Below are 24,880 nucleotides of genomic sequence, written 5' to 3'. Positions count from 1 at the left end.
GTAAAACCTTGCTTCACACAATGGCAAAACCTTGCTTCAGACTTTGGTAAAACCTTGCTTCACACAATGGTAAAACCTTGTTTCACACAATGGTAAAACCTTGCTTCAGACTTTGGTAAAACCTAGCTTCACACAATGGTAAAACCATGCTTCACACAATGGTAAAACCATGCTTCACACAATGGTAAAACCTTGCTTCAGACCTTGGTAAAACCTAGCTTCACACAATGGTAAAACCATGCTTCACACAATGGTAAAACCATGCTTCACACAGTGGTAAAACCTTGCTTCAGACTTTGGTTAAACCTTGCTTCATACAATGGTTAAACCTTGCTTCATACAATGGTAAAACCTAGCTTCACACAATGGTAAAACCTAGCTTCATACAATGGTTAAACCTTGCTTCATACAATGGTAAAACCTAGCTTCATACAATGGTAAAACCTAGCTTCACACAATGGTAAAACCTAGCTTTAGACTGTCGTAAAACCTAGCTTTAGACTGTGGTAAAACCTAGCTTCATACAATGGTAAAACCTAGCTTCATACAATGGTTAAACCTTGCTTCATACAATGGTAAAACCTAGCTTCACACAATGGTAAAACCTAGCTTCATACAATGGTTAAACCTTGCTTCATACAATGGTAAAACCTAGCTTCACACAATGGTAAAACCTAGCTTCATACAATGGTTAAACCTTGCTTCATACAATGGTAAAACCTAGCTTCATACAATGGTAAAACCTTGCTTCATACAATGGTAAAACCTAGCTTCACACTATGGTAAAACCTAGCTTCACACTTTGGTAAAACCTTGCTTCACACAATGGTAATACCTTGTTTCAGACTTTAGTAAAACTTTGTTTCACACAATGGTAAAACCTTGCTTCACACAATGGCAAAACCTTGCTTCAGACTTTGGTAAAACCTTGCTTCACACAATGGTAAAACCTTGTTTCACACAATGGTAAAACCTTGCTTCAGACTTTGGTAAAACCTTGCTTCACACAATGGCAAAACCTTGCTTCAGACTTTGGTAAAACCTTGCTTCACACAATGGTAAAACCTTGTTTCACACAATGGTAAAACCTTGCTTCAGACTTTGGTAAAACCTAGCTTCATACAATGGTAAAACCTAGCTTCACACAATGGTAAAACCTAGCTTTAGACTGTCGTAAAACCTAGCTTTAGACTGTGGTAAAACCTAGCTTTAGACTGTGGTAAAACCTAGCTTTAGACTGTGGTAAAACCTAGCTTTAGACTGTGGTAAAACCTAGCTTTAGACTGTGGTAAAACCTAGCTTTAGACTGTGGTAAAACCTAGCTTTAGACTGTGGTAAAACCTAGCTACAGACTATGGTACAAGGAAGTAGAGACGTGTTTATAATACCAATTATCCTGGAGGACCATGACAAGTGCGGTGACGCAAAAATCAAATTAACGGCCTGGTCGGAGGTAAATTGGTCGCCTTGACCCGTAGTGTTTGGAGGCAGATGAGCAGATGTATCTGGCCCGTGAGCAAGCCTTTGATCGTAGAGACGCCGGGTCGGGAGTTTGGGCGAGGGTAGGGGGGGTTTAAGGGTGCACATGCTGAGAATTGGGAGAGGAACAAAAGAGCGACTCTTACAAAACTTATAAGATAAGCGTCCGTCTTGAAAAAGTGAATTAAGTTATAATGTTAAATTCCTGTGTTCAGTATCATACCACAGATTCAGGCTTTTTACTGTTGTAGCCTATCATACGGTCCATAACTTATTTAATGTTGACTTATAGTCGACTACAAGCTGATGCGAATTCACCAAAAAATGGTGCAAAATGGTGCAATGCGAAATAACGGCGCTCGTTGAGTATAATATAAACATAGACATAAATAAATATAGACTGGCCGATTAAAGAGTTTTATGAAACAAAAATTTGTTACTTGCAATTTTGTGTACTTTATTATACAGCACTTATGAGCAGTATAAAAGTTAAGTATTCATATCTATTTCAGCCACACGCCTATAGGCCTATATATTGTAAATAAGGAGGCAGTGTAGTTTTGTTTAATCTCTAAGAATGAAGATTATGGAATTTTACATAATTCGGAAATCCGAATACAATAGATATACATGTTTTCAAGTTCCATAAAATTGCTTCCTTCGGCCAGTCTATATTTATTTATGTCTATGAATATAAATTTAGTGGTTAAAAACGACTCTAATTTCACATCCGTATGAAACGACTTAAAAAGTAAGACGCGTAGAAGTTGGGTTTAAATTTGATGTTTCCTTAGTGACGCGATAGTACATTAAAAAGTTTGAACGGAAATAGATTAGAAACGAATAATGGACGAGAGACGAAGAGACGGCTTGTATTGAATCTTGACGACGTCGGCTGTGCCCTTATTTCTGTAATAAAGAGTTGTGCATTAAAAAAGGCCGGATTATCTAATGACATAAAGTTTAGTAGTTGGTCAGTTATACTTAAGAAACTCGCAGCTGTAATTAACAATACTACAAGTAAATAGATTACTCAATATCATCTTCACTACACTCAACTAACAGCCAGCAACAGTGCATTGGCTACTCATGGTCTTCCTAAAGCATGAGTATTTTTGTGTACTAATTAGTGTCAGGGGGAGTAGGTATGCCTACATATACAGCCTAGCCTCAAGCAATGAAAAAAATTAGCCGGACCATCCTATTGAAGACTACTAAGGAACGTGATGAGCGAGATCGTATACCTGGTCACTAAAGTATCGTGTCCACGCGTAAAGTAATTTTGAAATAATAAAAACACAAATACTTTGATATAGAGTATCTTTCATATGCGATGGTCAGTGCGCTATTATCTAATCTCTTTTGTGGACCTGTGACGGGAGGGCTAATTAGAAAAAGGCTTCCGCGCTTAGCAGCTGAGTTCAAGTCGGATTCAAACTCAAGCCATCAAGATTGGTAGCCAAACAGACTATGTCTTTCAACCAATCCGCCATTTAAATGATAAGCAAAGGAGCTTTATGTCCTTCAAATTACTTATAGTAATTATGACTCTGTCTATGAAGAACGGCAACGAGTCAGTGCCCCAACTCATAAGCTGTCAATCCAACCGCATTCCAACAATACAACCAATCATACCAATGTTTGTGCACCATAAGAGCTTTTATTAATTCACTCTCTTTGTCTGTCTGTCTGTCTGTCTGTTTATTACAATCTCGGATTTAGTTGAAACTATTCGATAAAAAGAAAATTGGTACAAGTAGTAACTAGTCGATAAAAACAACTTAATACAAGTAGTAAATAGTGGATAAAAAAAAACCGACAAAACTTTATTAGTTGTAGACAGCTTTTATTAAAAAGTTTGTTTGACACTAGGTGTCACTTACTTTGTCTGACAGCTGACGTCTTCTGTCACGACACTGAAATCATTGTTATGTCACATCCGTTACTGGACTGGCACACAATATGTTAAAGTTAATGTGTTAGATTACTGAAAGTCTGGATCTGGCGGGCTTGTGATACGATTAGCGCTGACCCATTCAGGCTGTGGTACTGATCGGTACTTACATTTATTCCAGGACGTCCTCGTACTTGCAAGGTGCTTATTGTAAAACGTCAAAGACAGGTGGTCGTACTAACCACAAAATATTACCGATAAAGTTCAGATTCGTTAGATTGACCAAGTAAGTCTGAAGTCTCTTTATTAGGGGAATATGTATTTTGATTACGGACATACTAATAGTTCGCTGTGACGCAGTTGTTTTGAGTGCATTAATACCCTCAGACCAGTCCGATGACACAATGGACCTCATTCACCAATCGTAGACAAACAACATTTAGCCATATGATAATATTTATTAAACAACTGATAAAAAACGTATCACGTGACAGCCTTAGTGTATTATGTAATTTGTATAGAAGAGATAGAGAATCTCGTGACTAAATGTTGTTTGTTTACGATTGGTAAATGAGGACCATTAGCAAGCGGTGTTTTTAAATATTATTATTGTGTGTCTTTTATTGGAGTTCATTGTGTGTATTTAATATTTCAATAATCCAGATAGAAACATCAATAGGAATGAGCCCACACAATATTGTTAGTAAGTATACACAATATAAATTATGTTTAAGAACAAACAATTTAATTTTAAACTTAAAAGTCAGGGACCTTCTATATTTACAACTCTTGTTTCTCGTAGAGTGAAGATAGGAATATACAGCTTCTCAAATAATCTAGATTGCTGTTAATGCAAAGTTTAATTAAACTATTATCTCCCCTGTGCTATTTTTAGCCATAGCGTAGTTTCGAGACTACATCTGAAGACAATCAAAAACACAGTAAATACGTTTTAAAAAACAAACCTCAATGGGAGAGTACCACTCTATTACTGTCATATCAGCTCAATACTACAAGATTCTGTTCCCTTTTTTTTATATAAATCAAAACTAATTAATCATGTATTGTCATCGACAACTGATAGCTGTGCAAAGTTTCAACTTGATCTGAGAATGGGAAGTGAGAGAAACAGACGTTTCAAATAATCCTACCAAACAGACAGACGGAGTGAGTTGATAGAAGCTTTGTAACAAACGACTTTCTTGACGTTGTGGACAGCCTTGACGTGACATTAGTAAATGACAGAGAAGAAATCACACTCTCAATCACAATTATGACGGAATGTTTCTGTCAGGATGTGCACTTGACAAGATTGTCTAGGCGCCTTTTTTGATTTGCTTTGTGCACCAATTGACCTCATTCTCGTAACGGCGCGTGCTTCTATCATCATGCACATTTGTCTAAACCCTATCATTCAAACATCACGCGCAATACCTGACTTGTTCTAGTAGGTTTGATATAAGTATAGGAAGCTTTATTTATATCAAGCTTGCAGTCTGCGGGAAGTTTTGGTTTAAAAAAACGGGGGATGGAGGGGTCTATGGCTCTTTACGCAAAAACAGAGGTTCTCAAACCTTTTTGACCGTGGACCCCCTTTGGAATAATGAAAACTTTCCTATAGACCCCTACTTAAAAAAATGATACATAAATGCATATTATGTAAAGTATACTTTCCTATATACTATATATAATAAAAGTAATAATTAATATTTTTCACAAAATAAGTTATTAAAGTTATTAAGTTTTACAGTTTAAGATATTATACGCCTATAGCGGTTCAGTTGTCTACCAGCAGTTTGGTGCTACAAGTCAACGACCGACCACTGTCAACAGCAAAGGGAAAGCAGCCAACAACTTCTGTACCCTTAGTGCAGACTATAAAATTGGAATCTGGGTTTTTTTTAACCAGAGATTTTGGACTCTTTGTGAGTTCTTCGTTTGTGGATAGTTCAGTAAGCTACTCCCATATTAGTATAGATTCATCTGTGATTAAGGACTGAGTTTGTTCCCTCACTATAGGATTTAATCAAATCTTTGTTTAAGGTTGTCATAGAATAATTCGTTATAGGCATATTAAACAAAAGTGAGTGGAGAGTTGATTATTATTCAAATTATCAGATAGACTTTGGTCGAAAAACTTATTGTTAGTAATAAAGTATATATAATTTTTATCTTTCTGCGGACCCTCTATGTTCGGACCACAGCTTGAGAACCACTGCGCGGCAAAAAAAAAAAATTACAGACAAAATGTCAGTGAGCGACAAAGAGTGAAACGCAGAGTGATAGATGGAAATACAAGGATACAGAGATTACAGGACAAGGGAAGTGCAAACGTATTCTGTGTATATGGAGATAAAGAACTAAAGAAACTTAGAGATTGAATGAAATGACAGAGAGAGAGAGAAAGAGTGAGAAGGGGAGGTTGAGGGGGTTAAAGAGACAAAGACTAATGTTTACTAATTTAGTACTATCAGAAAAGCTAATTGTGACACGGCGGCAGCACTTGAGACCGAGGAGAAAAAAAAAAAGCAAACACACACCATTTAGTCCAATTCCGTCACAGCCATCTTATAGCTCACTAAAACTTGTGTGTCAACTGATGCACTATGTCACACCGCCTTCGCGTCAAGAACACGCCAAGGGAAGTAAGTGATACCTTATTTGTTGAAAATTGCATTACGAAACAATAAAACGGATTACTTCCCTTCTTCTTGCAGCGAACACACAAAAAACAAATTAATTTAACTTTTAAGGTTGAGCAATTAAATTCTATCAGTTCTTTGCTGACAGAAGCCATCCATCCTACCATTAATGCATATATTTGTTTCAGCTTTGTGCTGTAAAGATAGTTACCCACAAAGAGAGCTGTCTTCTCCAGTTAGACTACCATTTAAGCATCTAAACATCTACGCTCCAGTTCTCCTTGCAGTAAGACTGGCTCATGATGGCACTCTCTTACTCTGAACCATCTCGTGAAGGTCTTAAGGCGAAAAAAAATTAAATTTATTAAATAATGAAATACACACTCAGCCATCTGTCTTACTTGAACCTGACTTGTAGTATAAATGTATCTAATACATGTTTGTTACGATATATAGAAGTACCAGTGTGTATTGTAGTCCTTCTAAGTGTTAAGGTTACCATTTGTTTCCTTACGGTATTGCATGGTTTTAGTCGAATGTCTCACTGTGTGCTATGAGATGACATAGTCTCATTGGTTTTAGTGGAATGTCTCACTGTGTGCTATGAGATGACATAGTCTCAATGGTTTTAGTCGAAAGTCTCACTGTGTGCTATGAGTTGACATAGTCTCAATGGTTTTAGTCGAATGTCTCACTGTGTGCTATGAGATGACATAGTCTCAATGGTTTTAGTCGAATGTCTCACTGTGTGCCATGAGATGACATAGTCTCAATGGTTTTAGTCGAAAGTCTCACTGTGTGCTATGAGATGACATAGTCTCAATGGTTTTAGTCGAATGTCTCACTGTGTGCTATGAGATGACATAGTCTCTCAATTATTTAGACAAATAAATCTTCAAATTTATTGTCCACATGAAATTTGGACATCATGGTTTAAATAAATGAGGAATTAGATAAGTTGACATATGAAGGCCTTGACGTTAAATAAGTTACAAACAGCACCTAGACATTTAAAATATTTTTAAATGAATGCCTGAATAACACTTCTAACAAAGTTTGACCAAGAAGACCTAGACATTTAAAATAAATGAAAGCCGACATATCATATTTATAGAAGTTTGTTAAAGAATATATCCATACTATGAAGCAGTTAATTATAAAGACCGTATTAATTATGCTAATTATGTCTTGATCTTCACGTGTCAATTTAAACGGTCTTCATTTGTTAACTTCTATAAATGTCTAGTCTAAGTCTTGAATTTTTTAAAAAATACTTTAAACGTCTATGTCAAGTTATTGAAATAAATTTATAGAGAACCTAAACTGACCACTGGCAGACGTCGCTAACTTATGGACATAAAGTTATAGAGAACCTAAACTGACCACTGGCAGACGTCGCTAACTTATGGACATAAAGTTATAGAGAACCTAAACTGACCACTGGCAGACGTCGCTAACTTATGGACATAAAGTTATAGAGAACCTAAACTGACCACTGGCAGACGTCGCTAACTTATGGACATAAAGTTATAGAGAACCTAAACTGACCACTGGCAGACGTCGCTAACTTATGGACATAAAGTTATAGAGAACCTAAACTGACCACTGGCAGACGTCGCTAACTTATGGACATAAAGTTATAGAGAACCTAAACTGACCACTGGCAGACGTCGCTAACTTATGGACATAAAGTTATAGAGAACCTAAACTGACCACTGGCAGACGTCGCTAACTTATGGACATAAAGTTATAGAGAACCTAAACTGACCACTGGCAGACGTCGCTAACTTATGGACATAAAGTTATAGAGAACCTAAACTGACCACTGGCAGACGTCGCTAACTTATGGACATAAAGTTATAGAGAACCTAAACTGACCACTGGCAGACGTCGCTAACTTATGGACATAAAGTTATAGAGAACCTAAACTGACCACTGGCAGACGTCGCTAACTTATGGACATAAAGTTATAGAGAACCTAAACTGACCACTGGCAGACGTCGCTAACTTATGGACATAAAGTTATAGAGAACCTAAACTGACCACTGGCAGACGTCGCCAACTTATGCGCTGGATGTGACCAATTCTGTCCATCTCAGCTACGACTACGTAGTCACGTGAAACACTGTTCTGCTTCTTTATTGCCGTCCTCGAAGACAAGCTTCATTATAAAAGTCTCGATATTTATACAAGTTTGACAGATGAAAGCCTAACCATTTCAATATTGAAAAGTGAAGGTTGGGACATTCAAAGTAGTTCTAAGGATGCAATATTCTGTATTCGGTTATCCGGACGATCAAGTATCCGGACAGAACATTTTTCCAATTTTTCCGGAATTTTCTGCTTTAGTTGATCAATTAGTGGAATTCTTTTATCTAGAAAAATGGGATATAAATCTTGCAGTACTTAGAGATATGGCAGTAATCGTGCGGTGCTTTCCCTTATATAAACTTTGTTTTGTTTTTTGTTAAAGTATTTTAGCGGCCCCCGAAAGGGAAAAAGACGCTAATAGTTTTGTGTGGAATGTTTGTCCGTCCGCCCGTCCGTCCCGTTTAGAAAAATCCAATTTTTTAAATCACTTATGGAAGCAGTTTTTTTTTTCTCCATAAAATTACACCACTTTTACAACTATTCACTATTAATAGTAACAAACACTGGAGCCTATTTAGTAGGGGGAATACTAATTTACCACATTTATAACACATTTATGCAAATGGTTTTAGATTTTTTGTCAACATTTTTTTTTAAATTTATTGTTAACTTAAGTAAGTTCTGTCATACTAACTTTCTCCATTCTTCTCTGTCATTTTTCTTTGATAAAATTTCCTTCTGATGTTCTTTATGATAATATTAAAACGTGCCTTTTTACCTGCCTTGGTGGACCAATTCGAGGGCCGATTTTGAGTTTGTGTAACTGTCCTTGTAACCTTCTTTTTGTATATTCTGCTTGTTAGCGCTCTTCTCACAACATATGCAAGCAGACGAGATGAACTTGAAGTTATTTATTCCAATCAAGTCGTTAGAAAAAAAAAAAACCCACAAAAGTCAGCCATCTTTCTAGCCACAACAAACATTTAGAAAGAAAACAAAAATTGTTATATCACACAGCACAAAACTTAACACCTCGATGTGTCTACCGTTGATTGGTGTTTCGATGTAAGAGTCAGGAAAGAAACAAGTAACCGATAAAACTAAATTAAAAAAAACATAATTGAACTGGATCTCACGATGACATAACTCTTACAGTTCTTGTTGAAACTGTTTCCTTTAAGTTGATTTGGATTTACGACTTTCAGACTTACATACAAGACTATTACGTTCTAGGCCTCTCAAGCCCTCACTCTAATGGAGTTTGATGATGATGATGAGGCCGAACCCCCCCGAGGAGGACAGCAGATTCGAACTCGTTCCCATCGCGATGACAGTCCGAAGCGTACACCAGGCAACCATTCATGACTCACTCCACCCTAACCGATTCTTTTAAGCCGCCGACAAATCTGTTGTAACCCACGAGTCGCCATTTTGTCTAAACAAGGAATAGCCGGTCGCCGAAAGTTAAATGGGAAAAGGGAGGTGTGGGGGGGGGGGTAGAAATAAGTATTATAATGTTAGGGAAAAAAATGTAAACATACTCAATACTCAAAAGGGTGTTGGGTGGGCGCTACATTTTCTAAACGGATACGCTGAGTGCATGCAGCACTCTAACGACCTCCGCCACGATATTTTCACATCCGTTGTATACCTCCACTTCGGGTGCTACTTCGGGAGAAGACTGTCGCCCAAGTCGGCCCCCACAATATGTCGTTGCGGCTATGTAGGGTTTTGGTTAGCGTACCTCTGCAGGGACCTCACAGGGAGGGGCTAGAGCCGTGGCGATGACGGGCGTGAGGTACTGTAAGTTTCAAGGCGCGAGTGAGCAGTTCCCTGTGTTTATTTGCTCAAGGCGAGCGGGCGAGTGTTTGGTCGGTCCGTGGGGGACGTAGGGAAGGGGAGGGGAGGATTCTACGCCAAACGTGACGCGTTAAGTTTGTGCTAACACCCCGTGTTACGTAGGCTGAGTGACGGGTGATCGGTGTGACGTTGTCATCGGATAACACCCCCCCACACACACACATAATAACTCACTACGTCACGTTTGGGGCAAAGGTTACTTTCACACTTAATAAAGCCCTGAAGACCTCAAGGTCTGAAAGGGGAACTTTACTTTTTTTTTTTTTTTTAACCTAAATAAAGCATGTGTTTATAAATGTGTTCAGTTTAATCTTCTATGTTGTTCCTTTTGTTTAGATCTGGGATGCCTATCTTTATCCTTCTGGACCAAGAAATTACCCACACTAATGTAGAGGGCCACATCACCAAAAGCAAAATATACAAATTACTTGTAAAAAGTTTTATATATGGGAAAGGACTGCACATTTATAGCCACATATCTCAATACTGTAAGATTTATTTCTTTATTCTATATGAAACAAAATTAATTTAATAATTACCACTATTGCATGATTAACTGAATAATCATGCACATTTTCAACTTGATCCGAGAATGAGAGGCGGGAGAAATAACGTGTACAAAATTGGTACCTGACAGAATACAACTGACAGACAGACAGAGTAATTTGATTTAAATTTGTAAAAATATAAATGAAACAAGCATTGGTCGTCAGAAAATGAGTAGACTTTCGACTCAAAATGTTTTGTCTGTAGTCTGTTGACATTTTTAACAAGTCTAAAATTCTTTTAGTAACTACGAAATCTAGTAAGATAACAGCTATCTAGAAAATCAGAAACTATTGTATGACTATGAAATATATTCAAATCAGTTGAGACCCTAATCATTTGTACTTTTTTTACATACTAATTCACTGTTCTGTTACCTGTGGGCAGAGGCTTCGAAGCCACGCGTCGCGGGCTGGAAATCCCACGTGCCTTAGTTTAGGCATCACTGGTTTAGATTAATTCAGCTTTGCCTTTTTTAAATTTCTTTTTTTTTTTATAGAGCCTGATGACCAAATCACAAACGAAAAGATTAGAGACAGGATTAACTCAGCGATTGGACCCCACGATGATCTGCTAACTTCTTTAAAAAAAAAAAAGGTTATGGCTATCACTATATCACAAGGTCCTCATGACTCGCTAAAACCTTCCTTCAGGGAACATTACCAGGAATAACTGGAAAAAGAAGAAGAGGCATACAGAGAAAGCGATTATAAAAGAATGGACGGGCCTGACACTGAAAGAGATTCTATCAAAGGAAAAATCTCTAATAAATTCTAAAAAACGCTGCAAATGATTGAGAGCCACTGCGACAAAGCTTTGGATAAGTCTAAGACAGTTGACTAGTCACTAGATACATTAAGTTAAGAACCACTGAGCCAGGGCACTTAATCTAAACAACTGGCAGTTCAATAGCTAGGAAACGGCTCAGCCCAAAAGCAGCAATCAAAATCACGGGGTGAAAGGAAGCGATCTCCGAACGAGGCAAATACCGCTCTAGGCGCTATAAATTTGTTTCTTTTATTTACCGTTTAATACAATCTATTCAATCCATTCATGGTCAGCACAAACCACATTCTCTCCCCACACACGCACGCACACACACGCACACACTCACACACGCGCTGACATGCCTACATTCAGGTATGCGTTGGTTCTGAAGTGGCCCCTCGTGTTGTAGCCGTCGTTAAAGAGTTCGACCAGCTGACTACAGGACAAATTGTATTAACACCAGAGCAGTGCATGAAAATGTTCCGGAATGGAATAAAGGTCTCTATTTCAAGACGGTCCCTCCCAGAGTTCAAGAGGTGACGGATTCACTCCCTCCCCTCCTCCCCCTTCTCTCACATTAACATTTCACTCCCTGGCCAAAACTTTGAAGAAAAGAAAACGAAATGAATTACGTTAACTAGGGTAAAGGGAGGGGGGGGGGAGTGGGCTTTAATAGATCTAGACCGTTTAATTGATCAATTAAATATCGATTTAGATAAAGAAACATTTTCTAGACCCCAGAGAGAGAGAGAGAGCGAGAAATGCTACAGCATGTACAGAGAACTGTGTGGCTTCAGTTGATGTGTTCAAGAGAGTACAACTCAGAAATATTTACTTAGTTTAGCACTTTCCTAAATAGAAACTTTCAATCCGCTACAATCAAGTATTAATTGCGTATTCAGTAAGAGCCACTTCTTACATGTGTTGAAGCGTCATGGGCGGATGTTCGGATATAAACACTATTCACAACGGTTGCTAACACACAAGGGACGTAATAGTATCTATTTTGATTGGAACTTATTTTGAAGAAATAATACAACTATCTGAGGACTATTTCTCGATGGTAAGTATAGACACTGGATATATGCAGATCCATCTGTATGCCTCTGTAGATACATATCTCTTATCTTATCTTATCTTATATAATACAGACGTTACTTCAAAAAAGATGATTACCTGAAATATAACTCGTGTGTGGAGGTGATAATTGAAAATGGTTGTAGTAAATCAGAGGAATCATTTCCGTTCTATCACAGGTATATAGTTGTTTTTTTTTACAAATAAAAATAGTAACAAATATAAATATCCCTTTTTTTAAAAAACAACTCATCTATAGGGAAGAACTTCGCACTCCGCAGATAAGATAATTTTTATTGATCCAATCAAATGGAAATTCAGTTTGACAACAATTGACAACCTCAGCATAACTACTGTAACAATAACACTATAGATGCAAATACGAACAACATTCACATACGAAACACATACACACTCACAACCAGCGCTTTATGAATTAGACTTCTATGTACTTCTCGATGATGACAGATGATCTTGTAACACTCTGACCGACAGTGGGATGAAGGATACAACTATTTCTATGAATGTAGAGGTTATTTCCCTTTTTCGATATCAAACTAATTAATTACCAGTTGATTACCATTATTGATTCATGTATTTTCTTCGCCAGAATAATTGTGCAAAGTTTCAACTTGATCCGAGAATGGGTGTGGGAGTGCCTACAGAGCATCAGCCATAATAACCAATGACAAAAAAGATTTTAAGTCGCTAATTAACAAGCACAACCAGATTAACACATGGATACCCGTAGGACGTAATTATCTTCTCCTTCCTTTAACGTAACGTCTGTGATTTATAAGATAAGATAGGATAAAATGATAAGCAGCAATCATTGAGTTGATTACTGGGGAACACTACAGAATGGACCAAAGCGCTTATGCGGAAATAGGCTTACATAAATGTACAATTCCTTAAATACAATTCAGCTCTCTGATACAAGCATTTCACGTGTAACATTGGAGTGACTCTGGTGTGAATGGATATTTTGTTTTCTATAGTTATAATGTTTTGTTTGGTGTATTGCACTAATTGTAACATTTGTAAATTTTTTATGGATATTAAAGATTATTGTTATTAATATTATTAGTAGTAGTAGTTGTATTGGTGTCCGTGGCATGAAATAAACAAACAATACATTCCTTCAAAACCTTTAACTTTGCAACACAAAACAGGTTTGAGATCCATTTGTTGTCATTGAGTAGCTAATCAAAGATTGTGAAGGATGTGTGCCTCAATTATTATATTGATGTCTAGTATCATCTTGAGTGTCGTTGTTTAGGTTTCAAATCATATTTTTGACACATTATAATTCATTCTATTTATTTCTATTTTTATTTGACGATAAGTCTTGGGTAGTCTTGTTTCTTGTTACTGTGCTTGATAAATCTATATTTATATAGATAAATATATGGATGTATCTACATCATTTTCGTAAAATCGATTTTTATTTTCAATGTCCCGATTATCAAACAAGGCAGAGGTAATGAAACTGTGATTATAGGTTGATGTGAAAACAGTAAAACACTGAAAATACAACTATTTAAAAGAGAAAAAATATGCACAATACATTTCGTTATATATATATATATATGATTAAAACTGTAACTGTAGCATTTAATTAAATTTTTATTTTATCATTTTCCTCTGCAGATAGACGTCTTACCAATATTATGAAAAGAAAGCCAATTAGTTGAGACAAGGATTAACTGTGGCGTCAAAACATTACGCAAAATGCCAGAATCGCACCAGTATCCTAGGGGTATTCTTAAAGGTGTGGCCATCAACAGCAAAGGCAGGGTGACACCTCCAACTACTTCAGTGGTTAACGTGGCCACTGGAAGCAGCAGTCAGCGTCAAATGCTCCGCTCCCTGAGGTGGTCAGCATCCGATCTGCACAACGGTGCAAGGGGAACAACCCAGAAAATGCAGCAAGGCACATCGCTTGCCTCCCCTGCCAGCGCGTTGACGATGCCTCATGGCGTTAACACTTACGACATGTACGCCAAATTTAACGACAATGAACTGTTGCTAGGAGACGAGAGAAACAAAAGAAGAGTCTCCGAAAATTCAGAACCAGGATATAAAAAGCACAGTCTGTTATTAAGAAAAGCTTTTTTCATGGCTGCCCGTACAGACGATAGAATAAAGGTGTGTTTGTGTTTTGTAGATTTAGTTGCTCTAAGTATTACTTTATGTTTCTAGTTCAAACTAATTGATCCGTCGAAACGCTGGACCAAGAGGCTACTATGTGACCACTGACCATTGATCATGTCCTGATTGTTCAGCAGATAAATATTGTCGAATTGTATATTTAACGTAAAGGTTCAAATCCTGTCTTTCTCAGTAGCTATCTTGTAACCTTTTCTCTTTTTTTAAAAAATCATTTTTCTTTCAATAGATAAATTTACAAACGCAATTTGAAAGCTAGAAATATTTACTACGTCTGAGTTTCTCAAACTTTCATCTATGATACGCCACCACTTTAAATTATAGAAATCAACCAAGGAAAACGCGAATTCAAATATTTAGCAACTATTAATGCCACAAGAAAACTTCATGTTTTTTTTTAATGTTTATAGGTACATTGTGGTGTGTAAATCATTAAAGCAATGAATTGATAATGTTGGAAACTAATTTTCCGTTTTAAAATCGCTGTCCAATAAATGAATATTTCATCAGTTTGCCGGTGAGTTGTTTTCAAACCAGACATTTAAAATGAGCATCAGTTACTAGTATAAGCGATCTCTAGCAGTCGGCCTACAATTACAGGGGAGAAATTGACTCCACGTGTAATCAACTTCAAATCACTTGTTGCAGCATGACTTGTCTAACTTTCTCTAACGGTCTCCTATTTCAGGAATGGACCTTGGAGTCTTACAAAACCAAAATGGTTCAGATGTTAATGCGCGAGTCGGAACTTCTGGGCAGAAAATTGTCTTTCAGTACGTCCACGACACTCAGTCGCAGGACCTCAAGCATTGAACAGCTGCCAGAATTAGCTACATCCAGGTAGAGTTGTTCATCTACCATCTTGTAATATAAAATCTATTCAGGAAGATTTATAAATGTAATATCTAGTATTATAGAATCTATTAGAAAGAAGCTTCGAAGTTTACTTAGAACAGTACGATATAGAAATTTATAAAAATTTATATGCAAATAATCAGATTTTTATTATTATTCTAGTAATCATTTAAACTTTGTAAAAAAAACAACAGATCTAGTGATCAATGCCTTTAACATTCTGCTAATTCTAACATACTGTAGTAACTCTAAGGCAGGCAACTCAAATGCGTGTGTTTATTTACCAGGACAAACACATAACAGCCCTTCTACATTTCAAGAGTCTTGTTCCTGATTCTACCAGTCCTTTCCCCAGCAACCTGAATACGGACCAACGACAGCATTCCCCGCTTCGCTTCAGGTCCCTATTACAGTCTTCAGGCAGCACAAAGGTCGGCTTCTTAGTTCCCCAACAATTCAGACTCTTCCAAATCACTTGATACACTGTTCTTTTCCTCTATCCTAGTGTCTTCCTGTTCTGGTTCAACAGTGCGCTCGTACGCACCACAAGCACTGGTGCAAGGCAGGGTTTACAAGAATACTTTTGAAAATCTATTATTTTGTTATATCTGAACTGCGCTCATGGAAAGAGAAACGGAGTTTGAAGCTTTATTTTTAAATGATGATGACACATGACCATGGAACCTTTCACAGCAGCCCTTATGATGACATGGGTACCAATTAATCTTGTATAATTAATATTGTAGTTTACTAATAGAATGTCCGTCTGTTCGAAATTTTAAACAAAATTGATCTTTGCATTTATATTTCATTCAACTTATCAGTAGACGCAGCTCTCAGGTGGCCAAGCCGACTAGAAGAGGCTCTGTGTTTTGGGTTCCACCGTCATCAGAACATTTATCAGAGTTGGAGGTAAATACTTTGTATTTTCAATATAGCATAACATAATTATATGCAGTTATTTTCTTTACATAATTTAACTAAGGTTATCGTAAATTAATAATAGATTTCTAGCGTCCAGTGAAATGTCAATTTTTTTTACTATTTAATTAGGACATACATTTTTTTTTTTTAGTTATTTTGTTAGACTAATAATTTATACAATTATTGGATGATATAAGGTTAAACCAATCACTTAACTTCCCTAATGTCGCCTTTATGGACGCTGTCTATTGACTTTTACAAGCAGTCATCACTTGGCAAATTATAATTGTGAGGATAGTTTCGCAAAGTTTCGCATTAGAATTTTAAATTAATACTTAATTTTGGTTATAAGGTTAGTAGTTCCGCCTCTAACCCATTGTTTTCCAACGCATTGCATAGGCGTATCACCTCAAAGAGAGAGATGGAAAACATTTTGTTCACATTCTCGAATATTTCCTTCATCTAAAATTAAAATGTTTATTTTATCATACATCTCAAAACGTAATAACCAAATAACATCTAGTACTCCATGGATGGAAGCGATGTGGCTGAGTGATAAAGCGCTTGGCTTCCGAACCGGTGAATCCCGGATTCGAATCCACCTGAAGACTGTGATTCTTAATTTCGGTATCTTTAAGTTTAAGGCGCCCCTGAGTCCACCCAGCTGTAATGGGTACCTGACATTAGTTGGGTAAAAGTCAAGCCCCGTTTGTCGTTGTGCTGGCCACATGACATCCTCGTTGACCGTGGGCCACAGAAACAGATGACCTTTACATCATCTGCCCTATAGATCGCAAGGTCTGTAAGAGGAACCTTTTTTTTACTCCTTGGATGTCAAGAATCTCAAGAATCTAAGGCTAAACTTTTTATAGACGTCAACATCTGACGATGCTCATAGGCGCCGCGTTCAGCTCAACTACCCCACCAAAATAGTTCATTCACATGTTAGGTAACCATTAGTGATAGTAGAACTGAAATTCGGAATTGAAAGTCCCAGAGATGGATTTAGGCAATCGGTCTCCAAATTTCCGTTATTTTGCATGCCAGTGATAATATTGTATTTTCAAATCCCCCAGAGACAAAAGAGGCGTTCTATACGAACGTTCAAATGGTATGCTCGCATCATCCGGTCACTCTGTGGTCTACTCATGGACATGCAGAAGCTGAGCATTAGCAAGACCCAACAGTCGGCCTACTCGGAATTTCTCTACATCATCGCAGGGGCGAAAACCCATGCCGGACAAGAGGGTCAGGGGGAAGAATCTCAGACGCTGCTCTTTGACAAGTCCTGGTTCAACAGAAACAGAGCAGTAAGTGCAGAACTAACGTAGGCCTACTACACACATTATGATGTACTTCTCCATGTTTATGCACTTAATAAAGAGATTCTTAATTTTAAATCTGTTTTTACATAGCCCTGTCTGTCTGTCTGGTAAAAAGTTTGAACAGGTTTTTTTTTCTCTCATTTCCCATTCTCGGATCAAGTTAAAACTACACAATTATTCATTGAACCTGACAAGACATGAATCAATTAAAAAAATTAACCAATTTGTTAATTAATTGTTGGTGATTAATTATTTTGTTTGATATGGAAATAAGGGGAATAAATGCTACTTAATGCGAGATGTGAATGTATATATGGATTTAATCCCCTTATTAGGTTTTCAAACTTTTTCTCCCACCTCCCAGTCTCGGATCAAGTTGAAATTTTGAAGAATTATTCATAGTCGATGACAAGACATGAATCAATCCGAAAATTAACCCATTAGTTAATCATTTAGTACTAATTAATTAGTTTTGTTTTATATAGCAGAGTGGGAGCTTAACACTGTAATATTCAGATAAATGGCTTTAACTTTTTCTTTAGCGAAAGACTTCGCACATTCTAAGTATATAGCGGAAAACTATGTTTGTTTTTTAGAGAGATTAATTCACGTGGTGGCCTACTAGTTTATTATTCCAGTAGTTCGTGGAACACCTTTTAGGGCCTCGCGAAACACTTGGGTTCTGCGGAACACAGTTTGGGAAACACTGCTTTAGAAGTTCGATAATGGTGTCAATTTCAGGGCTATTTTTTAAATTCTATTTTTTTTTTTTACCGATTTTCAGCTGTGACTAAAGTTAGAATAAATTGAATTTTATTTGTTTATTTCAAATTAACATAATTCGGAAAAAAATATAAATATGGTTGTAAGGATCTGTTAAGTTTAGATCTTGTTGATGTCTAAGAGCTGAGCCGAAGGCTCTTCGAGCTCTAAGTTTGAAAAAAAAACCTGTTTGGACGCCAAACAGTAAAAAAAAAACAAACCTGTGTGAACACACAGTTCTGTTTGGGAGAGACCCTAGACAATGCCTATGTAAGGCATTGCTGTTGACCGATGCGTTCGGCCCCCGACACGTGGGCTAGAGACACGGCCGAAGGCCGAGAATGCACCGGGGACTTCTGCCATTTTCCTTCAATGTACCAAGCTAACTGTGCGGGATCCGCCATTTATATAACGGTCCCTTTGAGGAACAGCGCATGGATTGGTGACGTGTTTGTGGGGACTTTATTACAACTCCGCCCGTGCAATGGGTGGACTCTCGTCTACCCGTGGGCATCCCCACGGGAGTCCTGTGTTGCTACCCATTTAGCCTAGCCAATTCCTCTAATGGCCGTTTCCACGCGGGCGCCACGATGAGGCAGGGCAACGTGCCCGCGAAGTTTAGATCTAGAGAGTACTGTGGTCCCAATTAAGAAGTCATCTGCATAAAGTACGTACCTTACTGCCATATTATTTAAAGTTATGACTCATCTTGACAGTGGTCCAGAATGCCCGAGTGGGCCCAGTCCATCATGCAGCAGCCGCCGGACGAGAGAAGCCCGGAACAGATCCATCACCTGAAGCAGCTGTTAATGGGGATGAGAAGCTTCAGGGAGAACCTAACTGACGTCATGAGGGACAAACTGTGTCAAGTGGTTCGATATACCAAGTGAGTAGAAACTGGGTCAAGTGGTTCGATATACCAAGTGAGTAGAAACTGGGTCAAGTGGTTCAATATACCAAGTAAGTGGAAACTTTGTCAGGTGGTTCGATAAACCAAGTACGTAGAAACTGTGTCAGCTGGTTCCATATACCAAGTACGTAGAAACTGTGTCAGCTGGTTCCATAAACTATGTAAGTAGAAACTGTGTCAGCTGGTTCCATAAACTATGTAAGTAGAAACTGGGTCAGCTGGTTCCATATACCAAGTACGTAGTAACTGTGTCAGCTGGTTCCATATACAATGTAAGTAGAAACTGTGTCAGCTGGTTCCATATACTATGTAAGTAGAAACCTTGTCAGCCGGTTCCATATACTATGTAAGTAGAAACTGTGTCAGCTGGTTCCATATACTATGTAAGTAGAAACTGTGTCAGCTGGTTCCATATACTATGTAAGTAGCAACTGTGTCAGCTGGTTCCATATACAATGTAAGTAGAAACTGTGTCAGCTGGTTCCATATACTATGTAAGTAGAAACCTTGTCAGCTGGTTCCATATACTATGTAAGTAGAAACTGTGTCAGCTGGTTCCATATACTATGTAAGTAGAAACTGTGTCAGCTGGTTCCATATACTATGTAAGTAGAAACCTTGTCAGCCGGTTCCATATACTATGTAAGTAGAAACTGTGTCAGCTGGTTCCATATACTATGTAAGTAGAAACTGTGTCAGCTGGTTCCATATACTATGTAAGTAGCAACTGTGTCAGCTGGTTCCATATACAATGTAAGTAGAAACTGTGTCAGCTGGTTCCATATACTATGTAAGTAGAAACCTTGTCAGCTGGTTCCATATACTATGTAAGTAGAAACTGTGTCAGCTGGTTCCATATACTATGTAAGTAGAAACTGTGTCAGCTGGTTCCATATACTATGTAAGTAGAAACCTTGTCAGCCGGTTCCATATACTATGTAAGTAGAAACTGTGTCAGCTGGTTCCATATACTATGTAAGTAGAAACTGTGTCAGCTGGTTCCATATACTATGTAAGTAGAAACTGTGTCAGCTGGTTCCATATACAATGTAAGTAGAAACTGTGTCAGCTGGTTCCACATACCATGTAAGTAGAAACCTTGTCAGCTGGTTCCATATACTATGTAAGTAGAAACTGTGTCAGCTGGTTCCATATACTATGTAAGTAGAAACTGTGTCAGCTGGTTCCATATACTATGTAAGTAGAAACCTTGTCAGCTGGTTCCATATACTATGTAAGTAGAAACTGTGTCAGCTGGTTCCATATACTATGTAAGTAGAAACTGTGTCAGCTGGTTCCATATACAATGTAAGTAGAAACTGTGTCAGCTGGTTCCATATACTATGTAAGTAGAAACCTTGTCAGCTGGTTCCATATACTATGTAAGTAGAAACTGTGTCAGCTGGTTCCATATACTATGTAAGTAGAAACTGTGTCAGCTGGTTCCATATACTATGTAAGTAGAAACTGTGTCAGCTGGTTCCATAAACTATGTAAGTAGAAACTATGTCAGCTGGTTCCATATACTATGTAAGTAGAAACTGTGTCAGCTGGTTCCATATACTAAGTAAGTAGAAACTGTGTTTAATATACTAAGTAAGTAGCAACTGTGTTTAATATACTAAGTAAGTAGCAACTGTGTTTAATATACTAAGTAAGTAGCAACTGTGTTTAATATACTAAGTAAGTAGCAACTGTGTTTAATATACTAAGTAAGTAGCAACTGTGTTTAATATACTAAGTAAGTAGCAACTGTGTTTAATATACTAAGTAAGTAGAAACTGTGTTTAATATACTAAGTAAGTAGCAACTGTGTTTAATATACTAAGTAAGTAGCAACTGTGTTTAATATACTAAGTAAGTAGAAACTGTGTTTAATATACTAAGTAAGTAGAAACTGTGTTTAATATACTAAGTAAGTAGAAACTGTGTTTAATATACTAAGTAAGTAGAAACTGTGTTTAATATACTAAGTAAGTAGAAACTGTGTTTAATATACTAAGTAAGTAGAAACTGTGTTTAATATACTAAGTAAGTAGCAACTGTGTTTAATATACTAAGTAAGTAGCAACTGTGTTTAATATACTAAGTAAGTAGAAACTGTGTTTAATATACTAAGTAAGTAGCAACTGTGTTTAATATACTAAGTAAGTAGAAACTGTGTTTAATATACTAAGTAAGTAGAAACTGTGTTTAATATACTAAGTAAGTAGCAACTGTGTTTAATATACTAAGTAAGTAGAAACTGTGTTTAATATACTAAGTAAGTAGAAACTGTGTTTAATATACTAAGTAAGTAGAAACTGTGTTTAATATACTAAGTAAGTAGAAACTGTGTTTAATATACTAAGTAAGTAGAAACTGTGTTTAATATACTAAGTAAGTAGAAACTATGTTTAATATACTAAGTAAGTAGCAACTGTGTTTAATATACTAAGTAAGTAGAAACTGTGTTTAATATACTAAGTAAGTAGCAACTGTGTTTAATATACTAAGTAAGTAGAAACTGTGTTTAATATACTAAGTAAGTAGCAACTGTGTTTAATATACTAAGTAAGTAGAAACTGTGTTTAATATACTAAGTAAGTAGAAACTGTGTTTAATATACTAAGTAAGTAGCAACTGTGTTTAATATACTAAGTAAGTAGAAACTGTGTTTAATATACTAAGTAAGTAGAAACTGTGTTTAATATACTAAGTAAGTAGAAACTGTGTTTAATATACTAAGTAAGTAGCAACTGTGTTTAATATACTAAGTAAGTAGCAACTGTGTTTAATATACTAAGTAAGTAGAAACTGTGTTTAATATACTAAGTAAGTAGCAACTGTGTTTAATATACTAAGTAAGTAGCAACTGTGTTTAATATACTAAGTAAGTAGCAACTGTGTTTAATATACTAAGTAAGTAGCAACTGTGTTTAATATACTAAGTAAGTAGCAACTGTGTTTAATATACTAAGTAAGTAGAAACTGTGTTTAATATACTAAGTAAGTAGCAACTGTGTTTAATATACTAAGTAAGTAGAAACTGTGTTTAATATACTAAGTAAGTAGAAACTGTGTTTAATATACTAAGTAAGTAGAAACTGTGTTTAATATACTAAGTAAGTAGAAACTGTGTTTAATATACTAAGTAAGTAGCAACTGTGTTTAATATACTAAGTAAGTAGCAACTGTGTTTAATATACTAAGTAAGTAGAAACTGTGTTTAATATACTAAGTAAGTAGCAACTGTGTTTAATATACTAAGTAAGTAGAAACTGTGTTTAATATACTAAGTAAGTAGAAACTGTGTTTAATATACTAAGTAAGTAGCAACTGTGTTTAATATACTAAGTAAGTAGAAACTGTGTTTAATATACTAAGTAAGTAGAAACTGTGTTTAATATACTAAGTAAGTAGAAACTGTGTTTAATATACTAAGTAAGTAGAAACTGTGTTTAATATACTAAGTAAGTAGAAACTGTGTTTAATATACTAAGTAAGTAGCAACTGTGTTTAATATACTAAGTAAGTAGCAACTGTGTTTAATATACTAAGTAAGTAGCAACTGTGTTTAATATACTAAGTAAGTAGCAACTGTGTTTAATATACTAAGTAAGTAGAAACTGTGTTTAATATACTAAGTAAGTAGAAACTGTGTTTAATATACTAAGTAAGTAGAAACTGTGTTTAATATACTAAGTAAGTAGCAACTGTGTTTAATATACTAAGTAAGTAGAAACTGTGTTTAATATACTAAGTAAGTAGAAACTGTGTTTAATATACTAAGTAAGTAGAAACTGTGTTTAATATACTAAGTAAGTAGAAACTGTGTTTAATATACTAAGTAAGTAGAAACTGTGTTTAATATACTAAGTAAGTAGAAACTGTGTTTAATATACTAAGTAAGTAGAAACTGTGTTTAATATACTAAGTAAGTAGAAACTGTGTTTAATATACTAAGTAAGTAGAAACTGTGTTTAATATACTAAGTAAGTAGAAACTGTGTTTAATATACTAAGTAAGTAGCAACTGTGTTTAATATACTAAGTAAGTAGAAACTGTGTTTAATATACTAAGTAAGTAGAAACTGTGTTTAATATACTAAGTAAGTAGAAACTGTGTTTAATATACTAAGTAAGTAGAAACTGTGTTTAATATACTAAGTAAGTAGAAACTGTGTTTAATATACTAAGTAAGTAGAAACTGTGTTTAATATACTAAGTAAGTAGAAACTGTGTTTAATATACTAAGTAAGTAGCAACTGTGTTTAATATACTAAGTAAGTAGAAACTGTGTTTAATATACTAAGTAAGTAGCAACTGTGTTTAATATACTAAGTAAGTAGAAACTGTGTTTAATATACTAAGTAAGTAGAAACTGTGTTTAATATACTAAGTAAGTAGAAACTGTGTTTAATATACTAAGTAAGTAGCAACTGTGTTTAATATACTAAGTAAGTAGAAACTGTGTTTAATATACTAAGTAAGTAGAAACTGTGTTTAATATACTAAGTAAGTAGAAACTGTGTTTAATATACTAAGTAAGTAGAAACTGTGTTTAATATACTAAGTAAGTAGAAACTGTGTTTAATATACTAAGTAAGTAGAAACTGTGTTTAATATACTAAGTAAGTAGCAAACTGTGTTTAATATACTAAGTAAGTAGAAACTGTGTTTAATATACTAAGTAAGTAGAAACTGTGTTTAATATACTAAGTAAGTAGCAACTGTGTTTAATATACTAAGTAAGTAGAAACTGTGTTTAATATACTAAGTAAGTAGAAACTGTGTTTAATATACTAAGTAAGTAGAAACTGTGTTTAATATACTAAGTAAGTAGAAACTGTGTTTAATATACTAAGTAAGTAGAAACTGTGTTTAATATACTAAGTAAGTAGAAACTGTGTTTAATATACTAAGTAAGTAGAAACTGTGTTTAATATACTAAGTAAGTAGAAACTGTGTTTAATATACTAAGTAAGTAGAAACTGTGTTTAATATACTAAGTAAGTAGAAACTGTGTTTAATATACTAAGTAAGTAGAAACTGTGTTTAATATACTAAGTAAGTAGAAACTGTGTTTAATATACTAAGTAAGTAGAAACTGTGTTTAATATACTAAGTAAGTAGAAACTGTGTTTAATATACTAAGTAAGTAGAAACTGTGTTTAATATACTAAGTAAGTAGAAACTGTGTTTAATATACTAAGTAAGTAGAAACTGTGTTTAATATACTAAGTAAGTAGAAACTGTGTTTAATATACTAAGTAAGTAGCAACTGTGTTTAATATACTAAGTAAGTAGAAACTGTGTTTAATATACTAAGTAAGTAGAAACTGTGTTTAATATACTAAGTAAGTAGAAACTGTGTTTAATATACTAAGTAAGTAGAAACTGTGTTTAATATACTAAGTAAGTAGCAACTGTGTTTAATATACTAAGTAAGTAGCAACTGTGTTTAATATACTAAGTAAGTAGAAACTGTGTTTAATATACTAAGTAAGTAGAAACTGTGTTTAATATACTAAGTAAGTAGAAACTGTGTTTAATATACTAAGTAAGTAGCAACTGTGTTTAATATACTAAGTAAGTAG

The 24,880-nt window shown here is 35.7% G+C and overlaps 1 protein-coding gene across 3 annotated transcripts in view; it reads left to right on the top strand.

The window, feature by feature from the left end:
• The first annotated feature begins 12,025 nt into the window (after nucleotides 1-12,025).
• Nucleotides 12,026-24,880, top strand: part of LOC106070302 (uncharacterized) — a 32,637-nt gene continuing 19,782 nt past the window's right edge. The window contains exons 1-7 of one of the 3 annotated variants that reach the window (XM_056045234.1): nucleotides 12,026-12,343; nucleotides 12,432-12,536; nucleotides 14,008-14,505; nucleotides 15,215-15,366; nucleotides 16,209-16,293; nucleotides 17,382-17,615; nucleotides 19,109-19,278. In XM_056045234.1, coding sequence (XP_055901209.1) covers nucleotides 14,089-14,505; nucleotides 15,215-15,366; nucleotides 16,209-16,293; nucleotides 17,382-17,615; nucleotides 19,109-19,278 — 1,058 coding nt within the window. In that variant the 5' untranslated portion in view covers nucleotides 12,026-12,343; nucleotides 12,432-12,536; nucleotides 14,008-14,088. Of the gene's footprint in view, nucleotides 12,344-12,431; nucleotides 12,537-14,007; nucleotides 14,506-15,214; nucleotides 15,367-16,205; nucleotides 16,294-17,381; nucleotides 17,616-19,108; nucleotides 19,279-24,880 lie in introns of all 3 variants that reach the window. The other 2 variants (XM_056045231.1, XM_056045232.1) reach the window with 2 other exon arrangements.

This window comes from Biomphalaria glabrata, chromosome 10 (genome assembly GCF_947242115.1).
Source record: "Biomphalaria glabrata chromosome 10, xgBioGlab47.1, whole genome shotgun sequence".
Classification (NCBI taxonomy): domain Eukaryota; kingdom Metazoa; phylum Mollusca; class Gastropoda; family Planorbidae; genus Biomphalaria; species Biomphalaria glabrata.
This window is presented reverse-complemented; position numbering and strand designations above follow the sequence as displayed.